Genomic DNA, 12,911 nt, shown 5'->3' on the forward strand with positions numbered 1-12,911 from the left:
GGAAACTCATAAACTCATCGTCAGATTCAGGATTTTGACCGAGAAGTGAGAGGTTCCAAGCTAAAGCGCTGAAACATATATTGGGGTATATTCTGCGTTTGTTGGTGGTGTGGGCGGCTTGTGTTGTTCAATAAAAGAAGTCTTTACGTTCGAGAGAGCAGCAAGAAATGGCAATTAGCGGTCTCATGCAGTGGTAAGTTTACATTCTAGCACATTCTATTAACCCCTTTACTCCGTGTGCTTTTTCTGGGATAGCAGTAACCCCGGAGGGAGTGCTGTGCAGCCCAACACAGATTAATTAAGCGGCACCTCGGTTACTGAAGCCGGTATTACTGAAGCCGAAAAACTGGCCCCGGTAACTGAAGCTAACTGAATATCGCCTATGCTCTCCATCAATCTCAAGTCTCGAGAGTGATGGAGAGCATTTCGAAAATTCCGTATTTCGTCGCATTTGCACACGAGTGCTGCGAGGAATCGTTGCCGAGATCAGCGCTGCTCGCCGGACTTCGGCACCACGTCGCTGATGAGCGATGTTCTTAGCTTACGCTTGTTGCCGTAGCTCACCGATATGTGCCCCAGCAGCTGCGAGCCGACACCGGAACTAGTGCCGACGCCGACATCGTCAACTCAAGGAACGTCAGCTAATCGTGTAGCCGTTAGGCCGACGGTCGGCCTCTCAAGCGACAGCATATATGAAAACTATTTGCCGATCTGGTGTGGCAGCGTGTGGCAGCTCGTCCATCTACAGTACAAGAGCAAGTAATTTAAACTTACTATATTACCTTGAAAACACAGACATGCTCTCTGACGCCCTGAGCTCAAGGAGCGAAGCAAAAGTATCGGATGACATCGTCCGGTTCCTGATTGATCCATAACGGTGCGTGTTTGAAACGCTATCTGCTCATAGCTGCTTCATCTTGCTGGAGCATGTATCCTGGGAGACCAGCTTGCTGGCTTACAAGTACCAGCCTCACAACCCTTAGTTCGTCACGAAATGTATTCCCAGTTACAGGTAACTTCGCAATTAGCGAGAGTGCAAAAACTTCTGAAGAGCAAAATAATTGTTTGCAAGTTTTTAAAAGTAATCATTTCTCACTGAACTATCCTGTATTACCGGCCAGATGCTGCGGCTGCGAAGCAGGCGCAGTAGATGGCCGTAGTTATCGTCCACTAACCGCGCTTGTTGACTCGAATATTGTGTTATATCAAACCTTGTGCTGGCAAAACCGCTATCCACAGACATCTTCTGCGCCTGCTTTGCAGCCGCAGCATCTGCCTGCATTCGACTATTAGAACCTTCCATAGAGTTGTGGCTTAGCCCTCAACGCGCAGTTGCACAAGTAGTCGGCAACTACTGTACCGGACACTAAAGTATATAACGGGTTCTATACTAACGCCAACTAGAAGCACACGCGTTCACTTTACTTACTTCGAACAGTATAGTTTTCGATTGTGTCACATCGGCATACTGCATCTGAGAATCTTTCTTCTAAACTATCTGTCTGAGAACAACCAATGCAGAACTTGCACTTTCAGGATAAAACTAATACTAGTAGAAAAATGGTCTCTCAGACAATGCGCAGCAACCTTGTGAAAACATAGACCTTGTCTACAACGCGCTGAATTCTCGCTGGCGTTACCGGTCAGTGCCCACGAGCTCGGCCAGGACGTTAAGGCTTCGTTTTTTTTACAGCACGCTGCCGCCCTATCACTATCGCCAGACCCTAAAATAAATATATTACGAGGATTGAACGCACCCACAGCTACGTAAATTGTTGTTTTTCGTAATTTTCCCAGAATTGTCGCGTGGCATTACCTCACACAAAATCCTTTAGCTATCCCAGCCTTCGCATAGCTCTCGTTTTTCATCCAAAATGCGTTTGTTTTGCAGGCTTCTACGGACTCGTACTGGGAACACCCGAAGAATGAGGGGTGGACAGCTCCCAACGGATTAATTGGACGCGTAAGCGTAACCTGGCGCAACCTTCGTGCTACACCAGCCAGAAGGATGTCGACCGAGCAGGTTCAACGGCAACTTTCAGCAAGGCAGACTGAGGCAGGAAATGCACGTCAACAGACCCATGCACCAGCTTCAGAAAGTGAACTGCGGCACGCGCGATATTCATGGGTGTGGCCCCGCAGGGGCCACGCCCTTGAATCACGCGGGCCACAGTTCTCCCTTATCATGGCAATTAGCACCGGTACCATCACCAGCGTTTTATACCACTGGTGTTCCCAGCCAAGTCGAAGACGACCTAGTTATTGGGTTCGTGGACAAACTAGTCAATAAATGCGTTAAGTAGGTAGGTAGCTCGCTCGTTCCGGACCAGATAGAATAAATCCTGAAACTGATAAATAGAAGAGAACTGATGCATGCACTTATGCAGCAAGGTATAAAATGCAGTTGCTTCGATGTACCAACAGCTACATATAAAGCAAAAATGACCAGACTATCAACACGGGTGGATAGCTCCAATAAAGCACCTCAATCTAAATTCCTGCTATGAGAACTCTCAAAAATTTCTCCCACATTCAGTGATCGCCAGGATACGGGGAAAACGGGAAAATTCCTGAAATTCCCGTATTGGTAGAGGTCTGGTAATGAGTGACCGAAAGTGAACAGTTTTCTGCGAGGGTTGTGTGTTCGAGTGTATGTCGGCCCACCCGTATCTCCAGGACTAAACTGTACTTGCATTGTTCTCTGTTTTGGTCACCAGTCATGCGTTGTGCTGTTCGTAGAGCGTTGGCCCGAGGAATTCCATAAGTCAGTAAATACTACTGAGATCAAACCAAGCAGCCCCCAGCAGCTCATGACCGCCCCAGCTAACACCTTCACTGCGCTCTCCTACAACATCGGGGGGCTAGCAGGGCTGGTCTCGACCAATGACCGTGTCGGGCCTGTCAAAGAGATCGGCAAGCGCATTGCCGACTGGGACATTGTCAACGTCCAAGAAGACCTGTACTTGCACGCCTTCCTGTACGACGCGGACACCCACGCGTATCGCAGCGAGTCGGACGGCGGAGTGACCTATCGAAGAAACGGAGTGGACGGAGGGAGCGGCCTCAACACGCTGTCGCGCCTCCCGTTCTCCAACACGTCCACGTTCGGGCGAACCAAGTGGGTCGAGTGCAGCAACTTCGACGGCCGCGACTGCGACATATCCAAAGGCTTCTCGCTAGTCGAGATCCAGATTGCCGATGGTGTCAGCCTGGACGTGTACAACCTGCACGCCGATACCGTCTTCACAGCGGAAGACGAGAAGGCACGTGCAGCGAACTTGGCGCAGCTAGGAGACTTTATCGCGGCCAATTCGGCCAGCAACGCTGTGCTGGTCATGGGCGACACCAACACCAAGTACACAAGTGCCGGTGACACGATCCGGGAATTCCTCGACGGTCAAAAGCTCACGGACGCGTGGGTGCAGACCATCCGAAAAGGGAAGGCGCCGGAGAAGGGGTCGCCCGAGCTCAAGTGCGACTTGGCCGCCGTGACGAACGACTGCGAGGTCAGTAACAGAATTCTGTTTCGCGGCAACAACTACATCAACCTCGCAGTGGACACGTGGAACAACGAGCACAAGGCGTTCCTGGCTGCCGACGGCAAGACGCTGTCGAACAACGTGCCGGTCTCGTCCAAGTTTTCGTGGACCCTCAACCCAGACCTCCACCTAAGCAACGCCTACGGTGGACCCCACGCCGTCTGGTTCTCGGATATCGCGCTGGCTGCGCCCGGGCAGACTGTCACCTCAGTCACTATTCGGTCGGGACGATGGTGTCGAGCTGGAAGTGTCGGAACCCACCGCCAGCACGCTCGCTCATGGTGGAGGAGGTGGCAAACCGCACAAGTTGGTGCTGGAGCAGGCTCATCACGTCTATGGAGCTCCACTGGGGCTCCCACAAGGGCAAAACCCGGATTTTCTACCTCAAGTTCTCGACGAACAAGGACCATTTTGTCGAGGGAGGACACCGCACCGCTGCGAGTACTATTGCCAAGGCGCCTGACGGATTCCAGCTCGTCGGGTTTCACGGCCGCTCGGGCGACGAGATCGACGCGCTAGGAGCCATTTTCACGAAGGTGGCGGCCAGTACCTAGTTATGTCGTGGAGCATGCCACAGCATTGTCTCCATTTTCTACTTAGTGAGTCCTAAGTACGCCCGCCAGTCAAACTCAAGATCCTAGCTTGTGTAGGAGCCCCACCCTTTAGATGACGGGTTTGGCATTTGAGGGGCCAGTCGTTAGCTGCTACTAAGCAGCAACAATGATCATCAATTCAAAAGCAAAACAACAAGCAAGCTTGAGTGTGCCGGGGTATATCGAAGCTGGGGCTAAACCACGGGACAAGCTCGGTCTTATTTTAGAGAACTACATGTAGCTGTCAGCACTTTCAACAGCCACATCACTTGACCAGTAATGCTACGACCAAGGAGAGACACGTATATTAGATGCTGAACACAAATTGTATCATGAGGTAGTGTATCGTTTGCGGAGTGCACTATTATAACTGTTGACTCGAACTCCGTTGGCAGGCTAAGCACTCGCCGTGAGCGCTACGCGTTTTGCTGATTGATTCCGTCTGCAGACACCAGGTTGATTGTTTTTCGAGCATTATGTTCACGCTGTCCCAATCTTTTGAGCGCTACTGTAGCGCACACCGGTTCGTTTACATGTTAGACCGTCTCAATTGATGATTATGTAACTACGTTGCAGTTGTCATCAATGGTGCATTGTTGTGCGCTCGTTCAGATCGGCTTGTCCCAACGCGCGATGTTTGATGCCACAATGAACACTTGTAAAGTAATACACACTCTTGGAAGTATCACATGTAGTTAGTCTAGCGTTGGCGCTGGGCTCGATTTCGAACAACAAGTTTCGGCATGATTATGATGTACGCCAGCAGATCTCGAATTCATGCGCACAGGCAATTTGCTGGTTGAGAATCTTACCTTTGAGTCAACGCCCTCGTGTACCCCAGTAGCTACATCGTCGTCACTGCTGTCGCCCTCGTGGCACTGCAACTGCAGCAGATTGCGGCGTCATCACTGCAATTCGACCCGTACACCACGTGTAATTCCTACAACATCGGCGACAAGAACTTCCCCGGCCGCGGCACCGAGATCGAAGACGACGGCAATTGTGTCGTCACTGTGCCCGAGATCCCCGACTCGCTCAAGCACTCTGAAATTTCGGCAGTACTTGTGGCGGACAAGATGTTCCTGTGCATCTGCACTAACTGATGCGATGGGGGAGGGGAGGGAGCATCGTAAAAATCGCCGAAGAGTGGGGCTTCGCCCTCGGACTTGTGAAGCGACGCCCACATCGAGCGTTCAATAACGGTAGTTGCTAGGAAGGTCGAGAGTAACACAATAATCTAGTTTCTATTGATGTTAGCTACGCACTTAGTTTTTCCGAAAGATGGCGTTCACCTCGTCCTGATAAAAGTGTCCTTGACGTTTCTGCCGTTTCTTCTTCTTCTCACGCCGAAGTCGCTGTTGCTCCATCTTCGCGGCTGTCTGGGCCCGAGTAGACTTCTCATCCAATGCAAACTCCAGGTCTTCCACGTGTTCGTAGATAAAATCGGTCAGGGCGTCATAGTCCATTCCGATGGGGATGAGGATACCCATGCCCTGCTCGGGGGCCTCTTCGTCCCAGGAGACCTGCGGCTCCTCCACGTCCGCGTCCGCTGTGATCAGCAGCGTGATCTTGTTCCACACGAGACTGTGCAGACGCAGCTCCATAAAGTTGACCAGCAAGAAGTTGGCGATCCAGTGGAACGCGCTCTTCTTCATGTGCGGGTCCTGAAACTTGGGCAGGAAAAGCCTCGACCGAAGCAGACTCGTCAAGACCGCGTGTTGCGTCGCTGTATCGAGCACAAAAACAAAGAGAGGAAACAATGTTAGAGCACCACGGAAACTCCCCTCATAAGTCCAGCGAGCACTTACTCGGTCCGTCCTCCAGCCCCGTCGTGGTTTCCTGCACGATGTTCTTCTCGCGCGTGAGCATCGCGTGGAAGATTTTATCGAACTGCTCGTGCTCCCGCTTCTTAGCCTTGTTCTTCTCTCCAACACGGATACCGTGCATGTCGGCCTGGTCCGCAACCGTGTCCTCTTCCTCCAGCCACTCGGCCAGCGCCGTCCTCTTGGTCACTTCGCCCTCCTCTTCCACGACCAGCGGCACCTGAGCCAACGCGAACAGGTCCTGCAGGATGCGTCTCGTCGTGCGCTGCCACTCGCGAGCGAAAGGCGCCTGCAATGCAGCCTCTGGGTCCGTCCGAGCACTAACGGACCGTCCAGGATTGGACAGCGTCCGCTTCACCAGTCGACCGGGCACCTCGACGGTGTACTTGACCTCCACGAACCCGTCGACGCGGCTCTGGGCGTCCAAATCGTCCGCGGGGACGTGGAAAACCAATGGGAACCGCAGCGGCTGGTCCTCGATGGATTGCCGACTCTCACTCAGCGCCAGCACCTGCTTGCGGGCGTTGAATGCGTCGTTGTTGCAGCCCAGCGTGGCCAGCTCGAGGAACACGTTGAGGTGCTTGAGGGCCTGCTCGTTCTCCTGCGCCAGAGCCGGCGCTTGGCGTTGTACAGTGTCCGGGTGCAGCCGCAGCAGCAGAGGAGACACATAGGGCGTGAGGTTCAGCCCCTTGGCGCGGCGCGGGCCTGCGGACGTCGACAAGCAGCGGCGCAGCACTAACGGAGCTGCTCGACCCAGCATCATTGATTGAGTGGCTGGGGATTGGCTGAAAAGCAGAATCTGTGACGTGGTACCAAATATGGTGTAAACTTGGTGTGTCGCTGATATGTAGACGAATGTGGACACAGGAGGACCTACGAGCTGTCTGCAACCGACCGGAGGTGGACACAGGAGGACCTACGAGCTGTCTGCAACCGACCGGAGGAGGTTTGCAGTCTGCTTGAGTTGGCTACAGCTGCGACGGCGGCGATCGTCGATGCGTTCTCGTAGCCGCTCGGTCCGCTTGGCCACGACGTCGGTCATGCTCGCTGCTGAGAGCGACGACGAAGCGTAGCTGTCGCCAGCCAGGCTCGGTGGCTGCGCGAACCGCAGCAGACGGAAGGCGTCCGCGGCTGCATACAATCGCGTCTTCTGGCTGCGAGCGCGTCTTTTACTGGTGCTCTTCGCGCGGTGCCACTTCCAGGCTTGCTGCACCAACACGGCGGCGCTCTCTTTGCGCTGGCGGACGTAGCGATAGAAGCGCGCGACGTCCAGCACCGTTTGTTCTCGTGGGGAGAGCTGCAGGGCGTCGATGAGGACGACCCGCAACAGACACGCGATGACCATGCCACCGATGATGCCCCCGATTGCGACGACGATCTTGCCGCCCAGAGTCCACGGGAACGTGTCGCCGTAGCCGACGCCAGTGATGGTGACAATCGTGAGCCAGAATGCGTCGCTAGCGTTCGTCTCCGTCGGATTACTCGCCCTAATTGGTGTGAACAACGCACGCACAAAGGGTTTGCAAAAGCTTTTCATGAAATAATCAAAGTTGGCAACGCACCGTTCAAAGAAGTTCAACGCTGCCGAAGTGCTAAACCAGTCGATCCCCAATAGAGTCAACGCCGACTCGACTGGGAATTTCTGGAAGGAAAACTTGACCGTAAGCCAGATCGATGATAAATCGATCTGATTCATGGAGCCTAAAGCGCACGGCCATGTCAGTAAATTAGTCAGTGCAAGTAACAGAATGCCGCGATACTTACTAATCAAGCGCGCCTCATGCGACAGAGAATTCAAGCCGAAATGGTTTCGCAACACTCGACCAAGCAAATAAATGCGAGTAAAGACCACTACGTCTGTAGTCATAAGTCAGAACGGTGTCAGTAAAATATATAAAAATGAAGATCCAGGCTATTTCGCGTACCCAGTTGATCAAGGCATAAGACGTCGTACTCTCCCCACCGCCAGATTTGACGATCGGCGCTTAGCAGTGGCATGTGCGCCAAACACACTAGCACTTCAAGCAAAAATTGGCTGTGATGCATAAGAAAAAAGGTTAGTTCAGTACTAATCGTCCCCTGTGTTGCATAAGCACACATTCACAAACCTTCGAAGTCCCGAGTACGCACTGAAAAAAGTAGCATCAGGTGGCAATTGCTTCGCCATGGTCTTGATCTTGCACACAATTCCTGGCAGCAAAAAATATATTTTTAACAATCCGTCAGAGTCACAGCGTCCTTCATCGAGCGTTCATCAGGTAGAAGATAGAGAGACGTACGGTAGCGCATAACCAATGCATATACCAGCAACCCCGACGTGCCCGAGAGCACGCCCTTGAGTACGATGAACGGGATCGAGTAGGCGAGAGGATCGGCCGATGAAAACTCTCTCCTCTCCTCCACCAATTGAGCCAACTCGTCCCCAAGCAGCTCTCCCTCCACACTGACACACAATATGCCAATAACCGCCAGTATCAGCATGAAAGTCTCCCACAGCTTCTGCTCCTCGGCCAGCTACAAATAATTATTTTGCATGTTAGATTTATGATGCATCATTTATTGTAAATTATCATAAAAAGCTGAAAATAAGTTTCACCTTGCGACTGCGGTCGAAGCTTTGGATCGTGGCGATGGTTTCTTGCCAGGAAGCGTCATTGGATTGGAATCTGCTTCGTAACTAAATAAAAATCAGAGCTGGTCAATAATTTTATTATTTTTCGAAGGCGATGGACGCTCAGCAGGTGCTCTTTTTAATGGCAAGAGGACCTGGTGCGTGTAGACAGCTTGGCGGGGCGTCGATCTGGCTGCTGGACGTACGTGGACGCCCACGTGCTGCGCGGACTCCGGAGGCGCCATCGCGGATCAGTGATGGGGACCCAAAAGATGAAGTGGGTTCATGTGGGGTGATACTTATGTGGTACATACATCCGTTTAAATACGATCAACTTCAACTTCATGTCAGTTGGTGCAAGAAGATTGCAACATGGAAGAATGCCCGCAGGAGACTGGTGTCATGAAGTGCGTTCTGCACGACCAACTGCGAGGGATGTAGGCGCAAGAAGAAGCAGAAACGATAGGCGGCAAACACCTTAGGCAATGCATTGGACTGGATTGTGTGGTCTCAGTGGTTCAGCAACCAGCGTTAACGCTAAGCTTACCGCGCTACCGTCTAGCATGGCATGTAGCGCGACAGCGGATACTAGCAAGACAGTGTTTGCCACCATGAACCCACCAACCAACACCCCACTTGCAATACAAATTCAGAGTTCATTGCTGACATGGTACTCAAAACCTACACTTGCGGCGAGCAACATCAACTGTACCAGGCCCAAAGAACCGAAGCCACAGTCAACCGATGCCCTCGCCGCTCATACGCACGATTCGATGACTCTCTAAGCCGAGGCCGGGGTGGGGACGCCCGCCTGCACGACGTGCGCGCCGTCACCGATGCGCGTGAGGAAGCTGGCGGGCTTGGGCAGCTCCGAGCCGAACTTGTCCGCGGGGTAGCCGGCATCCAGCGTGTCCATGAGCTTCTGCGCGTGCTGCTGCTGCACGAGCGCCACGATGCAGCCGCCGAAGCCGCCGCCCGTCATGCGCGCGCCGAAGACGCCCTCGCAGCCGCGGGCCGTCTCCACGAGGTAGTCCAGCTCGGGCGTGCTCACCTCGTAGTCGTCGCGCAGAGACGCGTGGCTCTCGAACATGAGCTTGCCGGCCTCGGCGTACTGGCGCGCGCGGATGTGGTCCACGGCGGCCACCGTGCGCTCGTCCTCCGTGATCACGTGGCGCGCGCGGCGGTAGACCACCTCGTCGCCCAGCGCCTCGCGCACCGAGTCGAGCGCGGGCACCGTGGCGTCGCGCAGGTGCGTCATCTGCGGGTGGCCGTGGGTCTGCAGCGCCTTGACGGCCGCCTGGCACTGCAGCACGCGCTCCTTGTACTCGCCGCCGTTGAGCTCGTGCTTGACGTTCGAGTTGCACACGACGATGACGACGTCCGGGTCCTGGAAGGCCACGGCCGTCGGCTCCTTGGTGCGGCAGTCGATGAGCAGCGCGCAGTCCTTCTTGCCGCAGGACGAGATGAACTGGTCCATGATGCCGCACGGCACGTTGCAGTACTCGTGCTCGGCCGCCTGGCACAGCAGCGCCTTCTGGATGGCCGACACGCCCTTGATCTCGAAGAGGCTCTCGAGGAACGTGGCGAAGCCCACCTCGAGCGCCGCCGAGCTGCTCAGGCCGCTGCCGAACGGCACCGTGCTCACGATGGCCGCGTGCACGCCCAGGGGCTCCTTGCGGTTCAGGTGCTTGAGGTACTCGGCCGTCACGCCCTTGGGGTAGTTGCCCCACGACGGCTGCGTCTTGTCCAGCTGCTCCGTGTTGTCGGCCGGGAACTCGAGCACCTGGCCCGGGAAGCTCGCGGACGCCAGCTTGGTGGTGGCCGCCGACTCGGCGGGCGCGCGCACGCCCACGACCACCGTCGTCTTGTCCAGCGCCAGCGGGCACACGAACCCGTCGTTGTAGTCCGTGTGCTCGCCGATGAGGTTCACGCGGCCGGGCGCCGCCGCGATGGTCAGCGCCTCGCGCGGCAGGTTGGCGTACTGCGAGAAGGTCGAGTAGAAGAGCGTCACGGCCTGCTCCACGACGTCGACGTTGTCCGATCCGGCCATGGTTGTGCTTGTGATAGGGTGCTTGTGGGTGGGTGGGTCTTGTTGCTCGCAGAGGAGACAATTGCAAAGTGAGACCAGCGTGGAGAAGCGCTCGGCTCGTTGGAGGCGGGCCACGCGGGACCGCGTTGGTTGAAGCGGATACGTATGTATCTGTAGCCTACAATGTAGGCGCAAGTGCAATGACAGCGACGGCGATGCTGACGCCGAAGCCGAGGGGCTTGGACGCGGGAGCAAAGAGCTGCTGCCGACGTCAACGGTGCTTGGTCAAGTTGAAGAGCCACTGTGGGCGTGTGATACGTCGTCGACAGAATGGTGGGAACGATAATTGGAATATGGCTTGTGATGTGTTTCTGACACTATTGTCTGAAGTTTTATATTCATAATATATTCAATTATTGGTTTATGTCGACCATCTCAATCAATGAACTTGGTGCTCGACTCGGTTGCCTTTGGTCGCTAGACCGGGCTGCGATTCTCGAATGGAAGGTAGATACGTAGCTGTTCTAGTCTTGATAATGCGAACCATTCGTATAGAGCTAAACGAATAGGCAAACACAGTCACTCGTACATCAGCCCACACGCGTAGCGCCACCCCAAAACTGAAGTAGTGAGTCACTACTAGTAGTGATGAGCCTCCCGCAGCCGCAATTGCGCTGCACGAATATCCAAGCAATTGTGCAACTTTTTGAAGACTGCAGTATGACGTTCGTCGAGCAACTGTGTTAGCCGCTCGGCAGAGGTCGGAAAATAAAATATCATATTGTATTTTGGTCTTGGAGTCACAGTAATAATCATTGCAAGACAGGGTCAGCCAATAATACAGTATTTTCACAATTATTGGCAATAAATATATACGGGATTTTCGTAATAAGCTTAGTTTTTGTATGGGCACAAGTGTTGATATTGTATTGGGACAATTTTCCATTGTACAGGAACATCCTAAAGCAATAATAAATTATTCCGTGCTAAAAATGCCATAACTATTGTATTGATATTATTTTTTCCAACCCCTGCCGCTCGGTGCCTAATTATTATTTTAGTTTCAATATTTTTTTGTCAATTACGAAGTACGCTTTTCGCTAGGATATAAAGGGATCAGGCAATGGCAGCCCCCCCCCCTGCAGCGAGCAGGGCCCGCTGCACTACGCGCAGCATGGGGCCGAGTATTTGATAGAGTCGGGCGATCGGGCGTCCCTTTCGAGCCCAGGAAATTAGAGTTCATCCGAATGCCTCCTCAAACACAGCCACTCTTGGAGCATCACCACGAAATACTGAAGTACATCGTAGCCGTACGAACAGCGGAAGTATGAAGTACAGTTGCTACCGTATACCAAATCGGTTCGTTTGCTATGCGTAGATTATTAATAGGGTCGTACACTGATCGGGTCGGTGGATTTGGTCGGGCTCGCCTATACACAATTGTAGTGTCGATCAAACACTGTCGAGAGAGACCGTTTGCAACCGCAGCGAAGCGGAGATCTGCAATGGTCGGCGCGTGGGCCGGAGTAGGTATGTCTAAGTAGGAGTTACTATATTTTTACCGACGCCTTGCCCGCCATGAGCGAAGCGAAATTGGCGGTGCAAACGAGGAGCTCACCCAGGCGAAGCCCGACCAAATCCACCGACCCGACTAGTATACGAGCCCATAACTAGGGCTCCGCGAAGGCTGGGATAGGAGGATTTTGGTATAAACCCCCTCTTTAGTTTTATTGATGACTTTTCTTATGAGATACGGTCATCTCCTGCGCCTGCTTCGCAGCCGCAGCATCTGCCCGAAAATTGTCCTTAAGACTGTAGAAGCCAGATATCAACTGGCAACGCTTTACAACAAATGCGAACCTTGGCTGAGATCTGTTTGCAGCTTGTAGAAGTTTTATACTTGAAAATGCAAATGCTTATTTCTGGTGCTACTACAGTCCGCCTCAATCGTTCTCTTTACTTCAATTCGTTCACTGCTCGAATATACGTACTGAATCATACCAGTGTAAGTAATCCTATTTGGTCTGCGATAGCAGCACTAACGCTGCTTCCTATCCCAGTAAAAGTCTATCTTGCTATGCAAACCGTGACCACACGTGGGGCTGCGATTGCAGCCATTTCGGCAGAATCAGCGGGGGGTAATGAAACCCGCGAGCGCAAAGCTAACGCGCCGAGATCGAACTAAATGATCCTTTCATTTGAACGGGTGCTGTGAACGAATATTCCTTGCTGCGTAACGGTCCGCACAGGTAATCAATGAGGCTGCTGTGAATGAAATTCATTTGTCGTGCAGTGTCAATCGCTTCGAGTTCAATG

The 12,911-nt window shown here is 53.3% G+C and overlaps 5 protein-coding genes across 5 annotated transcripts; 2 read left to right on the forward strand and 3 right to left on the reverse strand.

Annotated features, from left to right (window-relative positions):
• Window positions 1-2,810: 2,810 nt before the first annotated feature.
• On the forward strand, window positions 2,811-4,093 carry PHYSODRAFT_249965 (hypothetical protein; the record flags this gene model as incomplete). The annotated part of the gene is made up of 2 exons (XM_009539426.1): window positions 2,811-3,772; window positions 3,862-4,093. The coding sequence occupies 2 exons, from the start codon at window positions 2,811-2,813 to the stop codon at window positions 4,091-4,093; spliced, it is 1,194 nt and encodes a 397-aa protein (XP_009537721.1).
• An 866-nt stretch (window positions 4,094-4,959) lies between these two features.
• PHYSODRAFT_529952 (hypothetical protein) lies at window positions 4,960-5,235 on the forward strand (the record flags this gene model as incomplete). The annotated part of the gene is made up of 1 exon (XM_009539427.1): window positions 4,960-5,235. A coding segment is annotated over one exon (276 nt), but the record flags the coding sequence as incomplete, so codon positions are not given.
• Window positions 5,236-5,397: 162 nt separating this feature from the next.
• Window positions 5,398-6,718, reverse strand: PHYSODRAFT_250004 (hypothetical protein; the record flags this gene model as incomplete). Its single annotated transcript, XM_009539428.1, has 2 exons — window positions 5,398-5,858; window positions 5,941-6,718. The coding sequence occupies 2 exons, from the start codon at window positions 6,716-6,718 to the stop codon at window positions 5,398-5,400; spliced, it is 1,239 nt and encodes a 412-aa protein (XP_009537723.1).
• A 153-nt stretch (window positions 6,719-6,871) lies between these two features.
• PHYSODRAFT_529885 (hypothetical protein) lies at window positions 6,872-8,436 on the reverse strand (the record flags this gene model as incomplete). Its single annotated transcript, XM_009539429.1, has 6 exons — window positions 6,872-7,442; window positions 7,518-7,656; window positions 7,720-7,812; window positions 7,881-7,990; window positions 8,064-8,145; window positions 8,235-8,436. 6 exons carry the CDS (start codon window positions 8,434-8,436, stop codon window positions 6,872-6,874), a joined length of 1,197 nt encoding a protein of 398 aa, XP_009537724.1.
• A 911-nt stretch (window positions 8,437-9,347) lies between these two features.
• On the reverse strand, window positions 9,348-10,616 carry PHYSODRAFT_530509 (hypothetical protein; the record flags this gene model as incomplete). Its single annotated transcript, XM_009539430.1, has 1 exon — window positions 9,348-10,616. One exon carries the CDS (start codon window positions 10,614-10,616, stop codon window positions 9,348-9,350), a length of 1,269 nt encoding a protein of 422 aa, XP_009537725.1.
• Between the last annotated feature and the right edge of the window lie 2,295 nt (window positions 10,617-12,911).

This window comes from Phytophthora sojae, assembly GCF_000149755.1.
Source record: "Phytophthora sojae unplaced genomic scaffold PHYSOscaffold_13, whole genome shotgun sequence".
In the NCBI taxonomy this organism is placed as follows: domain Eukaryota; phylum Oomycota; class Peronosporomycetes; order Peronosporales; family Peronosporaceae; genus Phytophthora; species Phytophthora sojae.